The sequence below is a fragment of the Anneissia japonica genome, unplaced genomic scaffold, assembly GCF_011630105.1.
Source record: "Anneissia japonica isolate Jap-2015-1 unplaced genomic scaffold, ASM1163010v1 scaffold597_len517326_cov190, whole genome shotgun sequence".
NCBI classification, from domain to species: domain Eukaryota; kingdom Metazoa; phylum Echinodermata; class Crinoidea; order Comatulida; family Comatulidae; genus Anneissia; species Anneissia japonica.
Genome location: NW_022699214.1, coordinates 388,906 through 414,093, shown reverse-complemented (window position 1 = coordinate 414,093; position 25,188 = coordinate 388,906). Strand labels below are relative to the sequence as shown.

At 33.9% G+C, this 25,188-nt stretch overlaps 1 protein-coding gene across 1 annotated transcript in view; it reads right to left on the bottom strand.

Annotated features, from left to right (window-relative positions):
* LOC117102879 (lipoxygenase homology domain-containing protein 1-like) overlaps window positions 1–25,188 on the bottom strand; it is a 38,436-nt gene that overhangs the window by 5,369 nt on the left and 7,879 nt on the right. Inside the window, exons 5-42 of the mRNA XM_033243324.1 lie at window positions 24,450–24,584; window positions 23,775–23,945; window positions 20,751–20,925; window positions 20,095–20,287; window positions 19,450–19,637; window positions 17,837–17,981; window positions 17,351–17,453; window positions 16,183–16,312; window positions 15,688–15,938; window positions 15,118–15,253; window positions 14,546–14,793; window positions 13,897–14,032; window positions 13,575–13,729; window positions 13,194–13,351; window positions 12,620–12,696; window positions 12,203–12,396; window positions 11,617–11,809; window positions 11,216–11,379; window positions 10,623–10,709; window positions 10,057–10,474; window positions 9,658–9,812; window positions 8,847–8,980; window positions 8,405–8,559; window positions 8,109–8,213; window positions 7,597–7,705; window positions 7,060–7,244; window positions 6,506–6,684; window positions 6,041–6,157; window positions 5,675–5,834; window positions 4,719–4,873; window positions 4,298–4,504; window positions 4,029–4,170; window positions 3,539–3,747; window positions 2,872–3,055; window positions 2,322–2,482; window positions 1,410–1,496; window positions 1,082–1,214; window positions 740–970 (exon numbers count right to left, since the gene is read on the bottom strand). Coding sequence (XP_033099215.1) covers window positions 740–970; window positions 1,082–1,214; window positions 1,410–1,496; window positions 2,322–2,482; window positions 2,872–3,055; window positions 3,539–3,747; window positions 4,029–4,170; window positions 4,298–4,504; window positions 4,719–4,873; window positions 5,675–5,834; window positions 6,041–6,157; window positions 6,506–6,684; window positions 7,060–7,244; window positions 7,597–7,705; window positions 8,109–8,213; window positions 8,405–8,559; window positions 8,847–8,980; window positions 9,658–9,812; window positions 10,057–10,474; window positions 10,623–10,709; window positions 11,216–11,379; window positions 11,617–11,809; window positions 12,203–12,396; window positions 12,620–12,696; window positions 13,194–13,351; window positions 13,575–13,729; window positions 13,897–14,032; window positions 14,546–14,793; window positions 15,118–15,253; window positions 15,688–15,938; window positions 16,183–16,312; window positions 17,351–17,453; window positions 17,837–17,981; window positions 19,450–19,637; window positions 20,095–20,287; window positions 20,751–20,925; window positions 23,775–23,945; window positions 24,450–24,584 — 6,265 coding nt within the window. The remainder of the gene's footprint in view (window positions 1–739; window positions 971–1,081; window positions 1,215–1,409; window positions 1,497–2,321; window positions 2,483–2,871; window positions 3,056–3,538; window positions 3,748–4,028; window positions 4,171–4,297; window positions 4,505–4,718; window positions 4,874–5,674; window positions 5,835–6,040; window positions 6,158–6,505; window positions 6,685–7,059; window positions 7,245–7,596; window positions 7,706–8,108; window positions 8,214–8,404; window positions 8,560–8,846; window positions 8,981–9,657; window positions 9,813–10,056; window positions 10,475–10,622; window positions 10,710–11,215; window positions 11,380–11,616; window positions 11,810–12,202; window positions 12,397–12,619; window positions 12,697–13,193; window positions 13,352–13,574; window positions 13,730–13,896; window positions 14,033–14,545; window positions 14,794–15,117; window positions 15,254–15,687; window positions 15,939–16,182; window positions 16,313–17,350; window positions 17,454–17,836; window positions 17,982–19,449; window positions 19,638–20,094; window positions 20,288–20,750; window positions 20,926–23,774; window positions 23,946–24,449; window positions 24,585–25,188) is intronic.

The following is a 25,188-nucleotide window of genomic DNA, read 5'->3' as shown; positions in this document are numbered from 1 at the left end:
TCAGTTTATCCAAGTAAGTACTTATAAAATCGGCTAAGACCCCAGTCAGTAAATCAATCTTTATTCCATATCTCTTTATTTAATTACAAATAATTTAAATTATTACATTAAATTTATTTATAAAGCTTTCAACAGTGGGTACCTCTAAAAAATAAATATATTAATCATAATATCTCTCTCTCTCTCTCTCTCTGAAATCCATATCACATGAGAGGGTGACGATTGAATATAAACATTGTTGACGGGGTTGTATAAATGGGCGACGTTTGTAGAAACAGAGAAAAAATCCATCACTCAGGACCCTGTGATTGGAAGGCACTGGACCTTCCCGTATGTCAATCATCATAGGCCTACTTAACAACTGACCAATCAGAACACAGTCAGGCTGTCTCTTATACACATCTAGATGTGTATAAGAGACAGATATATATATATTTAATCAGATCTAAAGGTCTGAAAGGATCTCTATGATTCAGTGCACAACCAGTGCTGCTGCTCCCTTTTACTTCATCAATATTCTATAACCACCATCTTGATAATGATAATGACACGACAACAACATATCATCGCTAGTTTATATTCTTCAACACTGCGCGCATCTGTATCGTGTCTTGTCGTGTCTAGTGTAAATGTGGCTTAAGACTGAAGTACAGTTTACAGTGCACCTCCTTCATACTGTATATTGTAGCCTATTAGTGTACATTGTACACTCAATGTAAACATGCAGTATATACAGTACCTGCATTATCATGCCAAATCCTTATCTTGATCAGTTCTCCTAAACTTAAGATATTATCAAACTTGAAAACATCTGTCTGATTTCTTTCAAACTTATCACGATGCGTGGTAGACTCTTTGAGCTTCAACTCGCCAGAATCACCGTTCATCCCGAAAATGATGATGGAAACGTTTGCATCAGTTCCACCTCCACGAACATCAGCCGTTTTTACTGTTACAGTATATGTTGTATCTGAAGGAAACAAAATTTAAATTATCATCTATTATACCTGCGCTCTTTCTTCACCATTCAAAATTCAAGCATATTTTTTAAATTATTTTAATTAGTTTCAATAATACTTACTCTTTATTTGCTGTTTTCCTTTGATAGTAGCTGGCAGATCTCGTACCACCTTCTTGTCACTGTGGTTCTTTGATAACCAATCTTCACACTTGAAAACAGTGAGTTCACCATTCACCATGTTCCTCATTGTCACCTAAATAATACAAACCATTGGTTAATACTAGTAAGCCTATGAGTGGGATACACACCTCTTGAAAATATGAATCACCCATCACGCATCATAGGAAGCAGTATAAGAACTGTCATGTTTCAAATATTACCAAATTAATAACCTTTTCTTCAATATTCAATACAATATGCTTATGATTTGGCATTTTTAAAATATTACCTTGTCGAGGAACCAATCTGGTCTACTTCCTTTACCATTGTGACCTATTCGCAGCTTCTTCAAGGGTGCAATATCTTCAAGTTCCATCTATGTGCATAGATAAAAATAGTTGTTTCTGGTTAAATATTTTATTACTGCCTTTTCAGAATTTATTGGTTTTCAACCCTATTTGATGTACAGTAAGTTGACTTTAAGAAGTATAATGGTTTATCCAGATATTCTTTTACATAAATATTTTATCAATGTAATGGAAATCAAATAATAATCAATGAAACACTTACATAATAATCGTAAAAGTTTTGACTAACCTATACAAGTAGATCTTCAAATACAATTCAGATTACTTTTATTTTTGTTATAAGTAGAAATCAATAAACCTTACAGATGTATAAAAATATTTCAAAAATTATTAGTATTTTATTAATATGACTCCTCAACCAGGGGTTTAGCCAGAAAAACGATATAGGTCATCCATAATGGAAGTCAGTGGTGTGGCACTGAGACGATGGGCGGGCCACGCCCATCTTTGGGAATCCCCGCTGAATATTGTTACAAAAACAACGTACATTCAGTCAATAAATGTTGTTTTTATTAAACGTAAATATGATTTAGCTTTAGTTTAATGTAACACTAGATAAATTTGAAGAATATAAAGAATTTGCTAAAGGTAGACCAAGCTCAATTAGGCTAGGCCGAGCTGATTAGGCCAAGCCGTCCAAGTCGTCACGGTAAAAGTAGCCGTCCTAAATAATTGTAGGCCGTCCTAAATAATTGTAGACCGTCCTAAATAATTGTAGGCCGTCCTAAATAATTATAGGCCGTCCTAAATAATTGTAGGCCGTCCTAAATAATTGTAGGCCGTCCAAAAGACGGCCGGACAGCTTGCTGGCTAAGCCTATGTCCTCAACATACCTTTATCATGTCTTCACCTCCCCGCTCAAATCTGTCACCACATTTATCAATCGGCATATCGGGTGTGTTACCATTGCTACCAAACACGGTCATCATAATGGGTGCATCGGTTCCCGCTGCTTGAACATCCCCAGTATAGATAGTAACTTCATAGGTGATTTCTGTTACAACAGAAAATTAAAAATGAATCAAATACATCCTATCTCAATACAGATGCCTACTCATCCAGTTACCAATTTTAATCCTGCTGAGATTTTGGGAGAAGTATAATATTTACAAAGCAGTGTATCTGTACATCTGGGCAGTAGAAAGAAGTTGCAACCTGGGTTCTTTTGTACTGGAAGATTTAAGTCTCTATCTCAAAGAGCACCCAGGAATTCTGTTACTGTTGGCCTATTATAGATACACTGTTATTTATTTTCATTATTACCATCATATAACTTTAAAACTAATTTAATTTTTTGTTTGTTTACTGTACATGAAGATGATGATTTCTTTTCAATCTACTTCACTTTGATACTGAACACAGTTAATCTCCAATTTTACATACTTGGTTTATACTGTAGTTTCTGCCCTTGTTCCAAGTGCAGTGTTCTAACAATATGACCGTCATCTTTGTCTTTGGAGAACCAACATTTACAAGGGAAGATGTAATGCTTTCCGACTGTCGGCATGTCAACTTCCACCTCCTCTATGTACCAACCCTCTTGTGGTGTCATACCATCATGTCCAATCTAAAGTATACAAATTAGAATAAATAAGGTACCTAGTAGTAGTAAATCCTTGCCAAGCCACTAAAGCCCATAGGGGCTGCAGATTATCCTCAGTTTCTATAGCGTGAAGCGGATGAGAATGTGATGCTCCCCCTGGGTGGGACGCTAGACCACTGCAGCTGACTCCCAGCAGTTTGCTACTACCCATTACCCAACTGGGTAAACTGAAGCAATGGGGATAAGTTCCTTGCTCAAAAACACAAACGAAATGCACTGCAAAGGATTGAAACCCTGATCTTGAGGTTGGGAAGCCAAGCCCTTTCCACTGCACCAAACTGCTTCCAACCAATATATAGAATAACATTTATCATGATTTCAATATTAACATTTAAATCCAGATGCAATATGTTTTCTTACATACTGTACATCAGAAGTATTCATAGTAGGCCTACAGTATTTATAATGCTTATATCATGAGATATCACAAATAATCTGATACTGTACCTCAATCTTCTGAACATCACCAACGTCGGGTGCCTCAAGCGAGAATGTCTCAGTGGACGCTGGCTCCATTTTAGTCTTATTAACCAAGTGTAGTGGAATCTTGCCCGTAACATTCTTCTTCTTGGGTCCAATGATGTTGATGAATGCATTTGCCGTTGTACCCATGTCTTCCTCTTTGCCTGTTGTTATCTTCACAGTATAGGGTATAGCTTTAGAGAAACAATATATTTGGCTTTAGTCAAGACATGGAAAGATGTTTTTAGCTTGCCGAGGAGTTATGAATGCATATATGTCAATATTTTACATAATAATAATATACTTATTGCTCTCTCTGATGTAGAAATGCTAGAGTAACCACAAGTAAAATTTTTGACAGACTGATACACTAATAATATCATTTGTTTAATTTTTAAAGATTGAAAAACTCAAAAAAACTGAAACATTTGGGACACCAGAGCCACCATTTATCACTTGTTTCCTTTTTACTTACTAGGTCCATCATATTGTGGATCCTCTAATCCTGACTGACGACCCGAGCGAGGGCTCTCTTTGATGGATTTCAGTGAGCGCATTGAAGCACTACGATGCATTGTGCTTAGTGTACTAGTACTTGATGTGTCACCATCATAACCCTGCAAGATGGAAATAACTCATAGAATTCATTATGAATGACAGGAAAGTAGGCCGATTTGGCCAGTGAAGGAAGGGTGGCAGAGAGAAGGTAGCAAAATTTAGAATGCAACACTAAATCCCTTTTACCTTTATGTAAAGACTTCTTTCCAACTTGCCATCATCCTTGTTTTTACCGAGCCAGCGCTCACAGCGGAACAACGCCGTTTCACCATCTGTGTCAACTACTTCCACTTTGTCCAAGAACCAGGCGGCATCAAAACCAGAGTTGTCATGACGAATCTTGATTTTGAAAACTTTAGCAAGATCAACTGCTTCCACTGTAAACTTATCACACTTTTGAAGAATATATGAAAATACAGTTAACATGGAATAAAATAATAGAGGTAGATCATGACTCTCTGAAAATATAGTTTTAAAGGTTCTAAAATTCTAAAAAAATGGGGAAGTAGGTGGGGAGGGGAGTAGTGCTAACAGGGAACATTGGTAATTGTTGGGTTATCTAGGTGATAGATAATAGTGGTATTTGCCACATATAATTTTAACTTACATGTCCTCTCTCAAATTTGTCTGAGTATGTCTCAGATTTATGCAGTTTACGTTCTCCTGTGTCACCATTTTCACCAAAAATATTGATGAAAACGTTAGCATCAGTGCCAGCACGAAACACATCGCCTGTATACACAAGGACTTTGTATTTTCTCACTGAAAGATTAAAGAAAACAAACATAATGAAAAATATTTGCTGGAACATATGGGGCTTGCCATACCAAAACCAGCAGCAGTGACCAAAACAAGCAAATCCAATTCCAAGGCAGAAAAGTTCAACAACTTCTTGAAAATAAAAATAAAATTCCATGGCAAAAAAGTTCAACAACTTCTTGAAAATAAAAATCAAATTCCAAGGCAGAAAAGTTCAACAACTTCTTGAAAATAAAAATCCAATTCCAAGGCAGAAAAGTTCAATAACTCCTTGAAAATAAAAATCCAATTCCAAGGCAGAAATAAAAAACAAGAATTCTTCTCGCAATAGCTAAAACACGAGACACGTGGTCCAGTACTTTGTGGCTACAATACACAAAGGAGGTTCTCTTTCAACAAACGTCGAATAGGGAATGAGGAAGAATGTTAGGGAGACGGTTCATTCGTGGCGCCCTGGGTCGGACTGTTCCATTTTATTTCGAAGGCTTGTTCCGTTTTGGGAACAATGGCAATTAGTCGGTTTATCCAGGTAAATATTCACGAAATACCCTGTAGACTGACTTTTTAATTATATTGATAATCTCCACATTAAATGAATGATATATGAAATGATAGGTCATTTACTGGAGTTGACTTCTCTGTAAAGTATACAATACTGCCACATTCATATGCTAATTACTCAATTTAACATTTAGTGACATTACACTGGTTTTGGAATGACAAGTCTCACATAATGAATATTATTTAATAATTGCATCCTATTTGGACTTCTATGGATTATCATAATTATATTATTTTCTTTACTTGTTAATGTTGACTGCTTGAGATCTTTTTTCTTAAGAGTTCCATCTTTGCCAACTTTCTCCTCAGTAACTTGTGCTGGAACCAATTCCCGCACGATCTCGCCATCATCCTCTTTACGAGCAAACCATCTCTTGCATGGGAACACAAACGTCCTTGAGCCCTGAATATTTAGGAACAAAATTTAAAATTGATATAAATTTTTGAAAGACCACTCAAAAGATCCCCTCACAGAGTTGGACAATTACCCACAGTGCTTTTAATGATAAATGCTACCTCAGCTTGTGTTATATTCTTTTTATTCTTGATGACATTTTTAGAAATCAATCGTATATATAATAATATAATATATAATTGTAATACACTCACCTTTCCCTTATCCAACAACTTCCTGACCTCCACCTTATCCAGGTGCCAGGCAGCTCCAAATCCAGAACCATCATGGCCGATTCGAATCTTCTCAATACTCTCTCCGATATCTTCGAGCTAAGAGATAAGAGATAAAACCCATCACATTAGAAAATCATCATAAAAAAAAGCTCTTGAAGTACAAGATACATAGATGTCTTTATTGTCATAAGCAAAACAAAATGTTATCAATTACATATACTGTTCTTGGACAGGCAACAATAATAATAAAAGTATTAACAATAAATTACAAACATACAACCAACAAATGCAATTTCTATACAAATATAAATAATTATAATATTAATTTATTAATATGCATTTCATTAGTCATCTACACTACATGCAACCCTAACTGCAAACAAAAGAACACTTTAAGGAGGTATCTTTTCATCTTGCGCTAAACACACAATTTAATTCACTTACTTCAACCACAAATTTATCCACTTTCTTCCTTTCGAAACATTCCTTGCGTTGCTTTTTATTTTCACAGAGGCTTTTCTGGGTTGTGCTGGAGTCCATACCAAACAGAACGATAAATACATCAGAGTCTGTACCAGCTCCACCTACATCGCTTGTATACACAGTGATTTCGTATGGAACATCTTAAGAACAAAAGTTTTAAAAAACATGATGGGATGGCAATAAACAATATACAGCAGCTATCAAACAAGATGTCATTAAACATGCGCACTATTGTATGAGTACAACATGTTGTATATAAAGTATGATATAGTTAAATTATATGCACTGTAGATGTGAGACACATATTTATAGATATACAATAGTACTGTATAAGCGTATGTGTTACACATATTACAGTTCCCTAAAATATATATGCATTGTACATATTGCATCAACATGTCTTTTTACAGTTGCGTACAGGAGTAAATAACATGTTGTTATGAACAAATTTCAGTTTAATAGCATAGTTTGTGCAATGATGGGTATATATATGTTCTATTAACTTTCATACTTACGTTTTTCATACTCTTCTGTTCTTGTTGATATTGGGAATAGTTCTCTCTCTATCTGACCATCATCCTCTCCCTTATCCAGCCAACGACCGCATGGAAATTCCCACTTCTTGCCCAGAGAGGGAGCATCTATGACAACCTTGTCCAACATCCAGCCTGCAAATCCACCTTTATTATCATGCCCAATCCTATGATACCAAAAAATAGAATAATTAAATATATTGTCATTTAAATTACTCTCTTATATTGTTTCAATACACCTCAAAAGCAAAAGGTGTAGCTCTGATGTATTCCTTTTTTCTTTTTAAAATTTAGTTTATGAGAAATCACACAAATCAAAGTAATGTTGGCAGTCTCATGAGAGACATACAGTATCTGGATAACCCAATACAAGCCAACTTGCCTTTGCAGAACTTAACTATCTGAAATTATGGAATCACCTGTTGCATCCTCATTTCCATTTCCCTATTCTGCAAGGGGAAACTTGGAATTTATTGGTTTAACAAGCTAAGTATTTACAAAACAAATGGAGTAATGTACCTAATTTTCTGAATATTACCAATATTCACAGCCTCAACCACAAACTCGTCAGTTACGCCTCGTTCAAACTTGTTCTTGTTCGTCTTGGATGATTTCAAATTAATTAAACCTAAAACCAACAAATTTACGATTAGTTTAAATAAAAACCATGCAGCTTATCAGTCTATGGAGGAATTACTAATTACTCCATGATCAGTCGTACATAGAACAATGTCCTAGTGCCTCAGTGCATTAGTTCACTGGTCATTAGATTAAATGTATTTTAGAATGCTCAGCTCAGTTCTATCAATAAGTATTATAATTCGCATAGATATTGAATTCTACTACTGTAGGTAAGCCTACACATACTGTTGGTATTAAAGTCAATGTGATAAATTGCTTTGCCTAAAGACACAAGCAAATCAACCACAAAAGATTTGAACCCCAACCTCAAGAATGAGAGTCAATATTTGTATACTATGTCATGTGTAGTACTTTTTAAATTCTACTTTCACAAATGAATCTATATTTACCAGTGTCATCATTCTCGCCAAAGATGATGATGTAAACATTGGCGTCGGTACCAGCTCCCCTGACGTCAGATGTTGTCACAAACACATGATATGTTTCCATTGCAGCTATTTAAAAAAAATTATTAAATATGATGAATACCTTACATAGATAAACAAACATACATTGATAAATAAAAGCATTCATACACGGGAAATAAATATTAATATAGTACAAGATCTTCAAGATGAGATTTGTATATTTTTGCAAAGGTTAAAATTTACAGCAAACTTAGGTGTTATATCATTTTGATTCTCACCTTTAGTTTCAAGAGCAAGTTCATCTCTGATTGAAGTGAGTGATTTACTTTTAGATAATCGATTCATCAGATCTTTCTCGACTGGTACTAATTCTCTAGATATCTGTCCATCGTCTTCATTGGTTGATAACCAACGTTGACAAGGAAAGTAATATCTGAACAGAAAGAAAAAAAAAATTACTATATAAATATTTCATACATAATTACTTCAGTTTTTTTTATTGTGTGTGAAGCCCTGTTAATACTAACAAATTTTATTTGTCATGCCTAAATATTGTCATGATGACATCACATCATGACCATATATAGGCACATTGTAACTATATATGGGCATACAACAGCTTTTGACAGAAAATATGATAGTGTGGACAGAGCTTTAGTCTCTTTTGAATTAACTTACTTGAGTACAAGTTTTGAAGTATGCTTATAGTGATCTTCTTACCTAGCATTATGCTTCTTATCTTCAACTTCGACCCGATCTAAGAACCACGATGCTCCAGTACCTGAGTTGTCATGTCGTATTTTCAGTTTAGATAAGTTGCCCAAGTCAGCTGCTTCAACTTTAAACACATCTTCCTGCAAGGAAATATAAAATAAAACAGTTTTTATTTCATTATATTCAGTAATAAAATACATCAATTAACACTAACTACAACAAAATGATAAAAAGAAAACATCTATAGAAATGTATAACACCACATATCACTTGTAATAATCATCTTTTTTTTTATTTTGAATAATAAGTATGTTTGGTATTGTTGATATGTAATTATTGAGAGTGGTAGGGATTTTGGTGTATCCACAATTAACATTATAGAGATACTTTAATGCTGAGTGTCCTTTTGCAAAACCCACCATGAAAATTAACAGAAATGTCTGTCTTAGCATGGTTTATATTATAGATAATGAATTACTTAATTTTCTTTGTTTGTCTTTATACCAGTTCAAATCTTGCATTTAATTACTTTTTTAGGTCTCATAGTAAATGACACTGGTACAGGGGATGCGTTTAAGCACTGTCCAGATTAGCAAATTTTCTTTAACAAAAAACTGTTGTATGCCCATATATAGTCATGATGTGCCTATATATGGTCATGATGTGATGTCATCATGACCATATTTAGGCATGTCATGTTTTTGTCAAATATAATCTGATAGTCTGGACAGAGCTTAAGACAAGTTGCAAAAAAGATCAGCTCCAAAATATCAACTCCATATACAGTTTCATTTAATAATGTTTGCTTCAACTTTACCTGATTTCTCTCAAACTTGTTCCGATGAGTTTCTGAGTCTTTCATTCTCCTCTCCCCAGTGTCGCCCTTTTCACCGAATATGTTGAGAAACACATTTGCATCAGTTCCCCCACGAAATTTGTCTCCCGTAAAGACTCGCACTATATACTCAGAAACTGTACATCAAAGAAAAGTTTACACATTTATAACAAATTTATACAGCTTTATAAAGTTTAAGTGGAGAGTAATAATGGTGGTGGACTTTAATGGATAGGCTGTAAATTGTGTCAAGATTTACATGTATAAGTAGTTTGAAAGTTGAAGGTGAGTACTTCCAATCCCTGCAGGGTCTTGGGTTTAAATAACTAACAAAACTTCACATGGGTTCTTAGATTTGGAAAATAAGCGAATAATACTTACTAACGAGAGAATTTCTTCTAAGTACTTTCCCATTCTCATCTGTGGGCACAAGTTCTCTCACAATCTGTCCATCATCCTCTCCCCTAGCTAGCCATCGGTTGCACACAAAAATATACTTTGTTGTTTCTTCCTTTTCTTCATTTTTTTCTTCCTCACTATCATTCAGTTTGTCTTTGGACTTCCTTCTTTTCAGCTTTCCCTTTGTGTCTTCTTCATCACTTTCACTTTTGAGACTAGCTTTCGATTTTCTTCTTTTCAGCTTCCCATGATTTTGCTCATCGTCACTATCATCAAGTCTTGATTTAGATTTTCGTCTTTTAAGTTTACCTTTGTTGTCCTCGTCATCACTGGCATCAAGCTTAGATTTACATTTACTTCGTTTTAACTTTTTCTTAGGAGGAAACCTTTCAACAACGACCTAGTAAAAAACAGTACTGACATATTTCATTGCAAAAAATGTAATGTAGTTGATTTGACTTGATTTATTTATACTTGTCATTTGTACATAAGAGGAAATTATTTAATGTGAGACAGCTATTGGGGAGAAGATTTAATGACGTGCTCACTCTATCAAGGAACCAGCCTGAAAACATTCCAACACCATCATGACCAATCCTAATCTTGGTAAGAGGGCCAACATCTTCAGCTTCAATCTGGGTAAGTAAAGGAGGCAACAGTAAACATGTCATCACTTTATTTATTGTATTTATTTGTTTGATTTGTATAATGCATAATACCATCTCTATACACTTGTATTGCACTAGTTAGAGGATACTGAATCAATCTTACGATATGTTTCTACTAAGAGAGCAATGGTTCTTGAATCATTGGTAATCATGAGATTACCAAGATAAAAATAAATACTGTGCCATAAAAAATCTTTCTTGGCCTTCTGGACATAATATTACTTTGGTACGAAAGGTTGGTTCTTTGGCACAATGAAAGATTCCATTCTTGGACTTTTGTTTCTACTGCCATAGAAAATAATATTTTTAAGAAACTGTTTTTCTACACCAAGAAACACACTCATATACAATTTACAGCATCCTCCTCTACTTGGGGAGTACAAATACAAATACAGTAATCCAGTACTACCAAATTTTGCACAAAATAATTTAACAAAAAAATATGGTTTAAAATCACATTATTTTATCCTTACCTTAAATTTGTCAGTGTTGCTCTTCTCAAAGTTATCTGTTCTATTTCTTAGCTTGTGTTCCTCAGTCTTGGCACCATCTCTACCATACAGTCGAATAAAGACATTTGAGTCTGTGCCAGCACCACTGACATCTCCTGTTGTAACAGTTATTTCATATGGAATTCCTTAAAAAAAATGAAGTCAATATCAAACAAATGAACTATGAAAAAGGAACAGCTGAAGGGTGTTAAAAATAATTTTTTAAAAAAGGCATACATAACAGAGTCTATAGGATGGACACAGTGAGCATAGAACGGGTAAAAAACTATTGTGAGTAATAAATTTATATGAATTTATATAATTTCTTGTTATATCTTAAAGAAATTATTTACAAGACACTAATAAATATATAAAAAACTTACTTGGCTTAGATTTCTTGAAGTCTGTCGGCATTACCTCTATCTCAAGCTCTCCATCTTCCTCATCCTCTGCCAGCCAGCGATGGCACGCAAAGTTATACGTCTCACCACGAGATGGGATGTCAACTTCAACACTGTCCAAATACCAGCCTGCACCTGGCCCTGACCCATCGTGACCAATCTTCATATATTCAAGCTGATGGTAAAAAAGGTGACATTTAAGGTATGATGACAATAAATGTTCAATGGCTAGGTGTTTATGACATTTTCCAAACAAGATTCTAAAGAAAAAATAACTTGAACAAAAAAAAAAAATAGTGAAACACTAATTATTATTATTAAGCAATGGAATAATTTGTGTGTGTGATATTTGGGTAAAAAATTATGTATTTCATTCTTTCAAGTATAAAATTTATTGTCAAAGTGTTTTTAGTCAAACCAAAATCAAATAGTTAATGAATAATTACTTGATTCAGAAAATTGGCTGAAATACAATTGTCGAGAATATGTCCTATTTAGAAAAACAGTGGTGCACAATTTTTTTTTAAAATCCACCTTTTTACATGTCTTGAATAGAACCATGACTGACCTTGCCGATATCAACAGCTTCCAATGTAAACTTATCAGTTCTGCCTCGTTCAAACTTGTTCTTAGTGTTTTCAGCTTGCTTGAGGGGTAATAATCCGGTATCACCATCTTTACCAAACAACTTGATGTGGACATTGGCATCAGTACCAGCACTTCGCTCGTCACCTGTCTTCACTGACACATGGTAGGATGTGGCTACAGAAAGTGGGGAATATGCAAATTAGAAAAATATACAGGTCAACATTTGATTAAAAACAGAAGAATGAAAATGTCCAAGTCACGTATGAATCATGATAATGATGATGATGATGATATTAGGATTGATGATTAAACAATAATGATAATATGTTTTTAATTGCTATTTATAAGACACAACTATACAGAATACATTTCAAAAACATCCCCACAGTATGCTTACTTGAAAGTAACTGTGGCTTCCCTTCTGGAACAAGTTCCCTAACAATCAAGCCATCATCTTCATCACGATCAAGCCACCTATTTAAAAAAGAAAATATGCATTTTCATTGATTGGAAATAATATCTTAGAGATGGAAATATTCAGCAGAAATCATTTTTTTGAAAGAAGAACAGATTCAAGTTTTAGGTTGGTAGGTTTGACTGCCAACAGACTGATCCATTTCCTGTGATTAACCTCTCTCTGCAGATGCCATAGCTTGGGATTCTGGTCAGGGATTCTTATGCACTCTCTGCTACAAAATGTAAATATCGGCATTATAGTATGTATGTACAGTATTTTGCTTTCATCCTCTCTTAATATTTTGCACCACTGTACAAAGTGTAGAGAGAGCCCTTTTCTTAATGGGATTTTGTCTGTGTCAATTACTAATTACAAAGTTATGGAACACTCAGCCAGGGAGCTGAGTAGGCTTTTGATTAAATACTCAGTTTAATATTGAGCAAAAAGACTATGTCATGATGTACTAAAGACTGACATAATCATCATTAAATTCAGTGAAAGTGATGTACTGTACCTGCTACAGGGGAAAACAACCTCTGATTTTGATTTTCCCTCCTCCCTCACGATCACTTTGTCAAGGTACCAACCAGCCCCAGCACCTGCACCATCATGCCCAATTCGTACACGAGAAAGCTGTTGGAGACTCACAGCCTCTATCACAAATTCATCAATCTATAGATACAAAAAAACCAATAGATACATCAGACTAAATTGAGATAGTGTCCATCTGAGCATGGAAAGGGGGAATCAATAGTAGCCATGTATAAATGACATTAATTAAAATAGTAGATTAATAATATTTAAGAATATTACAATATGTAAAAAAAACAATTCTTCTAAAAAAAGTTAAATTAGCATTCTATCAGATTATTAAATTGTATTAGGCAAAACTTACTGCTTTCCGTTCAAATTTGTTTTTGTTAGTTTTCGATTTTTTCATTGGCCTATCACCAGTGTCACCAAGTTCACCAAAGACATTGCAATAAACATTTGCATCGGTTCCCGCACCAAACTTGTCGCCTGTCACTACCTGAACATTGTATTTCACAACTGAAACAAAGATGTCATTAAAAATATTATTTATCCTCTTTTCACTCAAGATGTAGATACCAGTTCATTCATTTATAAGAAAATAATATATGTTATATGTACTAGGGTGGAATTTTATAGTACTTTCCTGTTGGGCCTCATTAAAGCAAAAACAAAACTTTACTTACTTTTGAGTGGTTTCTTGATGCCATCACCCTCGGCTGGGAGCTCTCGGATGATCTCTCCGTCATCTTCACCAGTCGCAAGCCACCTCTGACAGTTAAATGTATACTTCTTCCTTGTGGCCACCTGCTCAACTACAACCTGTAATTGTACATAAATATAAAATAGTAAATAAAAAGTACATATTATAACACATTTAAATAGATCTTTGTCATTTCATTGGGTGATTTTGTATCATGTGACATTTGTTATTTACACCATTCATCACTCAACATGGAAATTTAGGTCCACCATGCATTATTAATTCCATCCATACAAGTAGAGTCTGGACGTTATTAATAGAGGTTGAATCTGTTATTTTTTTTAAAGTGTATGTTTTTTTTTATTGTAGAAATATATTTTAGTTAATCATTAACTAAGGCCATTTTACCTGAAAGTGGTGATAAATCACTGTGGATGGAATAAATGAATGTTTGAAGAATGTATGAATAAATAAACAAATGAAAAAATTAATGAAGAGTGAATGAATGATTGAAAGAATTAATTAATTAATGAAAAAAAAAAGAATGAATTTTGGAAATAATGAACAAACAAGAGATTGAATGAATGAATGAATGTATAAAAAGAAAAATAGAGTTCAATTGATGACCTTACCTTATCAAGATGCCAGCCTGGGCCTAAGCCAGAGTTGTCATGCCAGATTCTCATTTTATACAGCTTGCCTACATCAGCTGCCTCAATCTTAAAGTTATCTTTATCTCCTCGTTCAAATACATCACTTTTGGTCTTGAGTTCAATATCATCTGTTTTGCCTTGGTTTCCATAGAGACACATCCACACATTAGCATCTGTGCCCGCACTGCCAACATCACTTGTGAAAACTGTAACATTCCAAGCCAACTCTAAAGAAAAAAATAATAATATTTGTTTTGATAATAACAGCAGAAATAGTAATTACATTACTAAAAATGAAAGTAGCAGTATATGAATAAAAAAACATAAAGTAATTAATTAAAATTACAAAAAGACTTTTATGATGAAAAAATATAAAAGTAGTTATCTGGAAAAATAATAACTAAGTATTTCACCAATAAACATAATATTAATACTGACGATTACAAATTATTAACTTTTTCTATATTGTAACTATTCAAATTTCATGGATTAGTACTATAATTGATTTGCAATCAAATAAGTTTGATTGCAAGCATAAATATATATCATACTTTTCTTCTTTGCCTTCCTCATTGACTTGTTTTCATAGAGCGTTCTCTGAATCACACCTTCATCTTCGTCGTCTGCCAGCCACTTGTCACACGTAAACGTCTGCTCGATACCAGTCGATGGACAGCTTACGACAACCTGCATAGCCCCAAAATAAATTTCGTAGCATTAACAGGACAGTATAAATTGTGTAGTGTGATGCTTAATTTGCAATGTCAATCCATCCACAAATGCTAATAATATGCAAAATCAAAAGTGATACTGGTAGTCCATAGCCTTGTTCTGACTAGTTGGACTAAATATGTCAATATTTGGGTGTAATATGACATAATCACACTCATATGGGCTCATCACACAAATCTGACACATAAAATTTGATAGTGCAGACTGAAATTAAAAAATAATACAGTGTGAACACGCTGCATAATATTCTCCAAGTCAAATTTCTGAAGTTTAAGTAACTGAACATTGTCCAGGAAGATAAGCCAGTTGGTATTCAAGAGCAGAAAAGGCCAATGCAAACAGTGCTCTGTAAAACTTACTTCAAAAAGCTAAAAATGTTTTATACATACCCGATCCAAAAACCACCCCGCGCCACTCCCACCATTGTCATGACCAATATCAATCCGACTAAGCGGACTCAGTATTGATCCAATCTCAACATCACACACATCCGTTCGTCCACGTTCAAACTTGCCATCCAGGTTAATCTTGCCACTGGTTTGCTCGCCATTTTCGCCACCGTAGAGGACGATGTAAACATCCGCACTTGTACCAGCATACCGCTTGTCTCCAGTTGTAACCCTTATTTCATAAGGTATTCCTGAAAAAGTGATATAATTTAGCTATAATCAACACTAATCTAGTAATATTTTTATACATTATCATAATTTATAATTGATCAATACCTATCATTGTTGACTCTCATTATTCATCATCATAAGAATTGTTGCCATCTTCAAATTATTAGAAATAAACATTATACTTTTTATTATCACCATTATTATCGTTATATTACTATCACTATCATATAATCAAAAATTTTCATTAAGTCATTGTGAACTAACCTCTAGAACCTTTTCCACTGCCCTCGCAGTAGAGCTCTCGTGAAATCTTCCCATCATCCTCATCTTTTGCCAGCCACCGATTGCATGGGAATTTGTAGGTTTTATTTAAAGATGTATCATCCACTATGACCTTCAAAATGGATAAAGAACAGATATTATTGTTATTATCAGACATTCTTATTTTATTTGCATAGATCATAAAATGGCTGGTAATCAATAAATACTATATACTGTGGTAAAAAGTCAGTGAAAACTACTGAATTGTGTGGTTAGTGTTTCAAACAATAACAAAATTCTTCATCGTGCATGGTACAGTACATATGTAATTTTTCTTCATGAACTGGAGATACAGACAAATCACATGATAGAAACTATTTATTTAATTGAAATTTGATGACATACTTGATTATTTTGAGTAATATAAAGTTTAATTTGATTAAATTTATATATTTAATATATATCTCTAGATTTTACTACATCTAATGTTCATGCATCTATTTTCCCGATTTCACTGCATTTATACTGTTCATGCACATCCTGCTTTGACCTTTTCAAACAAAATGAAATATAATAAATTATTAATTTCAAAATGAATACAACAATTGAGTGTGGATTCCTTACACATCTTTGCAAATGTACTGACCTTCCGACTGCCTCAGAAAAATTATAATTTTGATGATTATGTCTCAGATAATCACTTCACACAAATTAGCATACAAATTTGCTTTGTTTGGTGTTTCACCAAAATTTCTATGACATTACTATGATATTACTACGACTACTTGACTTGCGTCAAACAGACTCAACAGATGCTAGTATCATTAAATATGATGTAAGATTATATTCTAGCACACCCTTATTTAGGACCTCAACAGTGGTGTATTAGGAATATTGATTATGGGAGGGCTGATGGAGGGGAACATAGAGAATGTGAAGGGGCAGGAGAATGAGGTAACATTTGGGGGTTTTACCTACTTGAGTGTATTTTTTTTAAATTCTAATCAGTTGTGGGTGGAAGTACAAGCTTTTCATGGATATGAGGGTTACATCATTTACTTTTTGTTGAATATCATTTTGTTTGTTCAAGCAATTTCTAAAATAAACATAAGATTGAAAAACTACACCATACAACTTACTGTATAACTAAATAGAACTTTATCCATCATACCTTATCAAGAAACCATGAGGCTCCTAATCCAGAATTATCATGACTTATTCTCAGTTTATCCAGAGCTCCAAGACCAGGACACTCGACTACAAAGATGTCTTCACTGAAATGAAATGGTTTTGATATTCTTTCTTAAGGCCTAAAAAAGCTTGTTTGTTTTTTGGTTTTTTTAAAACGTTGGATTGATCATGTTGAAAAATAAAAAATTGTCAGCTGCTACTATGAAAATGTGGTCTCATTTTAGGGGTCCTCAATTGACGGGTGAACTGAAATAATGCTTTGGCACTTATATAATATTGCACAGTGTCTCAATCACTCTATGCAAAATTTTAAAATCAGTGAAGCGTGAATACATTTTATGGTCAAGTTTAATAATCAAGCACGGTCTCAACCATTTTTGATCCATTACAATGCAAATCTAACTAAAGGACAAAACTGGACCAAAAACTGAGAAAACATTTGCGTAACATTTTCGGCGAGTCTTACCTTCCTTTTTCAAAATTATTCTTTGACGTGTTCAATTGGTGTTCACCAGAATCTCCACCTTCCCCAAAAAGCGTCAAATACACATTTGCATCAGTCCCTGCTTTTCGTTTGTTCCCAGTGAAAACGTGAACCATGTACTTTTGTGCTAATATAAATAAATACAAAATAAAAGGTTAAAGTTAATCTTATTTTGGAGAGACGTTTTACACTTTGTTTTGCAAACCCAATGTCTGCTGATAATGTTAGTTTAAAAAAAATATATATATTTTTCACCTATTAATACACCCGCTGGCATCATTTACATTTTGGAAACACAGTTTGTTGAATTATTTTTATAACACTCATCACCATGGCATCTCCTAATAAGGAATCTTCATATCTCCTTTCTTTTAAATATGAAGCATTTATCAATCCGATTACTGAATGCAACATCACATTCTTTACAAGAATAAGAATGGATCTTGAGTGATGATCTAAAAGCACCTTCTATTACTTTTTTACCTCACACACATATTTGTCAATAAAATACATATTTTTGCCTTCACTGAGATGCTTTTAGCAGAACCTGTTTGCTTAATGAGAAAATTTCTGATATATTCCTTGCCTTCCTTCCCTAAGTAACCTTAAAAAATAATGGTAACAAAGGTATAAAAAATATCTACTACACAAACATTTACATCACTGTTCCTCAAAGATTTTATTTATGATCCTATAAATTAATGCATTAACACTGACACAACAATTGCACCTCAACTCAAAAATAACATCAACTTGGTTCTTAATGCAATCACAGTATATTTGTGCGTAGTGTAAGCCTAGAAAGCCTACTAATAACACACAAATCAATGATGCATCACAACGTTCAGTTTTAAAACATGTTTAGAATGCCATTAACATTTCAAAGGTTTTCCAATGCACATGATGAAAGAGATATAAAAATAGATGGATATTTTATTCATATTCTTAAATAAAATTCAACATTATTCTTATTATCATTTAAATAATGATAATTGATATTAGTCTAAAATTTATCTTGCTTCTATGTGTGTTCCATCAGAATTTTCTGTTATTAATGCTTTTAAAAAAAATTAAATGTGGAACAAAAACCAAAGGAAAAACAACTTGAAGGGAATTTGTACACTGCAAAATCAGATTCCACATAAATCAATGCTTTTTAAATACCTTTAACAGGAATATTTCAAAAGTAAGATTAAAATTTCAAGGTTTTAATTATACATACTAGAAGATACTAACTGATGTGTCATGTATCGTTTGTTTTCACTGCTCATTATGTTTTATTGATGAACATGACCTTATACTTGTCATTTTTTTATATAACTCTATAGACACACAGCTAGGGAGTGTTTAGGAATAACAAAAAGAATACTGTACTAATGTGAATGTTGAGATTTTCATATTTTGTATAGATATTCAGTAATGGTAATCATATCATATACATTTCAATGAAAGTTTAAAATGTATGGTAAAAAGCTAGCGATATTTTTGCAATACCTATTAACTTAAAAATGACACAAATCTTAATTTATATTTTCGAATACCTAGGGGTTATTTGCAACGTCTACTGTATTAAAATGAGATGGAGTTTTACTTACATTTTCTAACAGCTAGGGGGTTTTTGCTGCCAAGTAGATCCCTTGAGATGAGTTTGTCTCCTTCGTCTCTTGCTAGCCACTGGCTACATGGGAAGTAATACTTAGATTTCTTTGGATTCTTCAGATCAGTTACGACAACACGCTCTAGGAACCAGCCTGGAGAAAATCCTGTGTTATCATGTTCTATTCTGTAGGACAAAAGCAGTAACTATATAATTCTTAATTACATTTTAATTAAGTTTAATTGCACATAAATCAATGTTTCACACTTTATCAATTCAACTGTACATTGTTTATGGTACTTAAATACACCAAAATATAATGCCTTTAATGAATTATGATCAAACAGTTGTTGTACAGTTGGATAAAATATTTGATCCCAAATACAGCCTTGGTTACAAATACGTTGAAAATTTATCAAAATAAAAATTATTTCTTTGCAACTATAATAAAATAATAATAAAATTAATAATAATAATGCAACCAATCAACTAATCAAATGACATATACATTACATGTGTATATACACACAGATAAGCTCATGAATTACAAAAGAATTTAACCAATTATGGCTCCTTTTAATGCGAGACTTAAGGCCTTGCAGAATGTGAGGCAGACACTTGAAAACATATCATCATACTGTACCTAATTTTTTTCAGAGGTCCAACACAATCGCATTTGTGCCTGAATATATCACTCATCCCCCGTTCAAACGATTTCCCATGCGCCTTCAGCTGAAACTTACTGCACGACCGGCGTGCCCCAAAAAGTGTTATGTACACATTGGCATCTGTGCCTGCACCCCCAACGTCACCAGTAACTGTTACTATCTCATATTCTGAAAATCAGAAGCGAAATTTACAATCAGATAAGATCAACTTTGTTACTATTATAACCAACAAATGGCAAACATAAAATGTTTTAAACACAATCATAAATATATATACAGTACACATAATACATTACACCTTAATCTACCTACCTATAGAACATTGAGTTAATTTTACATTGGCAGCTGAGTTGTGGCAAATAATTTAAGAGAGCGTAGAGTAGGCTACCTGATCTAATAGATTTATTACAGTATATTGCTAGTTTCATGAATTTAAGAGGGGTCATTCTTCATCTTATTTTATCGAGGCTTTTCAGTAGTTTGGTTTTCCAAACCCACGGTACTGCAAGATTATAGGAAACTATAGGAAAATTATCAAAGGATAATGTACAATTTCATATAAAATTTGTATAGTTCTGTACAACATACATAAATGATGTTCAAATACTATCTTTCCATATTACCTACTTACCTGTTTTCCCATACTTCTTTGCATCTACAGGTGTTAAGTTTCGAGATAGTTGGCAGTCACTATGAAACAATGAAAGCCATTGACCACAGAAAAATAACCATGACTTCTTTGTATGTAAATTAGTTACTTTGACCTCTTCCAACAACCAGCTGTCTTTCTTTTCAAGTCCATCATGCTGAAATGTGTAATACAATTTATATTAAAATCATATAGAAGTCAATAAAAAAAATATTTGACATCAGTAAATTGTAATCTTTAAAAATACTCTCAAATATTCACCCCTCAAAAAAGTTCTTTCTTTTCATAAGCTTTTCCTAGTGCCACTTTTAAGAATTATTTGTAAAATATAGCTGTATATATTTCTATTATTCTTTTAATATTATTATTAGTTACAGTCAATTTGGTGTACATGGGAAGGCCCCAAAGTATTAAAAGTTGGTAACAGGGATGTTTATTATTTTCCGGAGCCTTAACACTAGGTACAGTATATTCAATTAAACTCATGCGCAGAGAGACAATTAATTGTAAGACATCATAGATAGTGTTAGCATCGAATAGAGTGATGTAATTACTATACTGTACCATTGCATCATAGAGCATGTAACAAGCACTTGTTATTGAATTAAGTTGAAGTGTGTGCATGGGCATGGTCCTGCTGTTCGACATGGTATAAATTAAATATCACTTAGTAATTGTTGCTACAAATTGACCAATTATAAACACATTGAAAAGATAATAAATCATTTGAAAAATCTCTAAAAGCTGTCTAACAGAACATGTCACTTAGGTTGGATTCGGACGTAAACTCAATTACATGGGGAATCTACTAATAACCTCGGGGCTAAATGTGACGGTCGTTCGGACGAGTAAAATAACAATCCATTTACCCATTAATTTGACGGAAGTTACGTATTTTACAAGCTTCTGCAAGGTCAGAATTCTGAATAGTTTGTGACCTGAGTGACGACCCCGTGTCAAATTAGCAATGTTTTCGCGGCAATTTCAATACTTCATACACGAATTTATGCTATTTCTGCTTACTTTTTATACAATTTACTCATTTCCTTGTGATTATCCTTACAAATTGACGCCGAATTATGATTAACCCAGCCAACCTAACTATCGTGACAACTTTTATATTGCTTCTCGACGACGGATTTGATCTAAACCAAGCTTTTTGACGAAGAAAGTACAGCAACGACGAAGACAACGACCAGCGTGGAAAGAAAGCTTGGGCAACAACGCGAAGAATCATGCAGCGTGGTCGTGAGCTTCTTTTTGTCCAGTGCAATCTGACCCGGCGTTGTTAACAAATCTGAAGGGTCAACTTGTGACCTGGGCCTTGTTACGGGTGTTTAATTACGCCTTGAGGCAAGGTGTAATTGAAATATCCAGTAAAAAAGGTGGGTTTTTGGGCCAAATGTTTTTCGAATTTTCTATACCCAGGGGCATTATTTAATTGCCGCACGCGACCGCTCAGCTGGTGGTACCCAGTTAAATTTTACTCGTCCGAATCGGACCTTAATCAGCTCTGTATGTATTTATAGTTGGTTTATACACAATTAAATAAATCCTACTGAATCTTGTCAGCGGTCACAACCGCCATGGGTATTAAGTCTTCAATCTATGTTTGTTATAACACACAATACCTCAAATGCTGCTGTAGGTACTTTTACACTTTGCATTGGTTTAATTAAATAGATTAGAATCCATGCTACAATTCAAACAAGTATTTATAATATTACTTTAGCTTCATAGTCTCATTAAGTTCACTATCCATGGGGAGCTACAGGTTCCATGTTGATACCAAGGCTAATATTGGTATTAATATTAGATTTATTGTGCAAGAAAGCCTTGCCTTGCTACTATAATGTATTCAAATAATAATTACAAAGTGCAACATATTTTTAGGCTGTATTATGGTAATATTAATCTCATGCTTAATATAGTATTAACAAATTTGATTCATATCGTCGCTCACATCACGAACTAACACAAACGAATTTATGCTATTTCTGCTTACTTTTTATACAATTTACTCATTTCCTTGTGATTATCCTTACAAATTGACGCCGAATTATGATTAACCCAGCCAACCTAACTATCGTGACAACTTTTATATTGCTTCTCGACGACGGATTTGATCTAAACCAAGCTTTTTGACGAAGAAAGTACAGCAACGACGAAGACAACGACCAGCGTGGAAAGAAAGCTTGGGCAACAACGCGAAGAATCATGCAGCGTGGTCGTGAGCTTCTTTTTGTCCAGTGCAATCTGACCCGGCGTTGTTAACAAATCTGAAGGGTCAACTTGTGACCTGGGCCTTGTTACGGGTGTTTAATTACGCCTTGAGGCAAGGTGTAATTGAAATATCCAGTAAAAAAGGTGGGTTTTTGGGCCAAATGTTTTTCGAATTTTCTATACCCAGGGGCATTATTTAATTGCCGCACGCGACCGCTCAGCTGGTGGTACCCAGTTAAATTTTACTCGTCCGAATCGGACCTTAATCAGCTCTGTATGTATTTATAGTTGGTTTATACACAATTAAATAAATCCTACTGAATCTTGTCAGCGGTCACAACCGCCATGGGTATTAAGTCTTCAATCTATGTTTGTTATAACACACAATACCTCAAATGCTGCTGTAGGTACTTTTACACTTTGCATTGGTTTAATTAAATAGATTAGAATCCATGCTACAATTCAAACAAGTATTTATAATATTACTTTAGCTTCATAGTCTCATTAAGTTCACTATCCATGGGGAGCTACAGGTTCCATGTTGATACCAAGGCTAATATTGGTATTAATATTAGATTTATTGTGCAAGAAAGCCTTGCCTTGCTACTATAATGTATTCAAATAATAATTACAAAGTGCAACATATTTTCAGGCTGTATTATGGTAATATTAATCTCATGCTTAATATAGTATTAACAAATTTGATTCATATAATCTGCATACTGTTTTTTGTGTTACCATATGAAAACATCCAGTAATTGGGAGGAAAAAAAGCTGGCATACCTCTATTGTAAGAGACGTTAAATCCCCAATTTCTGGGCCTTTAAGATTAAAAACCTTGCTTGTGTTTCTATTGAACTTGCAGTGGACTGGGCCAGACTTGGTTTTGGTCTGTTTCTTGGTCAACTTCTTCTTAGGGAATTTTCCTTTACTACCCTTCATAGAGACAAACACCTACATTCACACAGTAAAAAAATAGCAAAGTATACATTCTGTTGTGATGTGAAAGACTTTTTTTCAATATAATAATAATAATAATAATAATAATAATAATAATAATAATAATAATAATAATAATAATGATATAGTGTAGCTTGATATGTGGGCTACTTAACAACTTTCTTCACCCCTAAGGGTCCCTTCGTGTCTGTAATCCAGTACCAGCAACTCTCGTCATCCACCACAGGGGCTGTCTGTACCAGTACAGTACACCGGAGTATGCCCTACGTCATCTCGAATGATGCACTGGGTTCTTTACAGTGCACACAAGCTGTGGTATACCCTGGGCCTACAGCTTATAGTCCTTATGCGAGAAGACTTGTTTTACCACCATAGACGAGTGTGCCAATCGAACCAGCACAGATATTATCTCTGTAGGTTGCGGTGCCCCTGCCCTAACCGCTTGGCCATTCAACTTGCCTAATATTATGAAAAGTAAATAGGTATATAGTTACTTACATTTGCTGATGTCCCACATCCTTTTTTATCCCCTGTTTTCACTTCAATCCTGTATACCGTTTCGGAATTCTTAGCACTCCCTGGCCGGTGTGGACGGAGACTATTTGACGACCTAGCGCTGGTTGCCCTTCGTTTCTGAAAGAAACAAAATTATTATTGTTCAAATCTTTCATTTTGCTGTGCAATTCACAATTATTTTATGATACAATGGATCTTTGCTTAGATTTAAATCCAGTACTTCGATAAAAACACAAAAATTCTGACAGAAATCAAGATCTAATACACATTTCATTATATCACTCTCAATAAAATAACAATTGACAAAAAGCATTAATAAAGTTATTATTACAAATCATTTTTGCTGACATATAGAATATTATTATCGCTATTATTTGCCTGGAAACGAATTATGAAAATTTACAAATTTGTGATGCAAAATCAAACACTTAAATATATTGCTTTCAGATGTATCATTACCATATTTTATTGTAACTGAATTGTTATTATTACAAATCATTTTTGCTGACATATGGAATATTATTATCGCTATTATTTGCCTGGAAACGAATTATGAAAATTTACAAATTTGTGATGCAAAGTCAAACACTTAAATATATTGCTTTCAGATGTAGAAACTGATCCTGAGTAATAAGTACTCCACCTTAATGCAAGTTGGCACAAAAGCTGAGAATGTGCTTAGCCAAGCAGAATACAAAGTTAATACCCTAGAAATAAATGG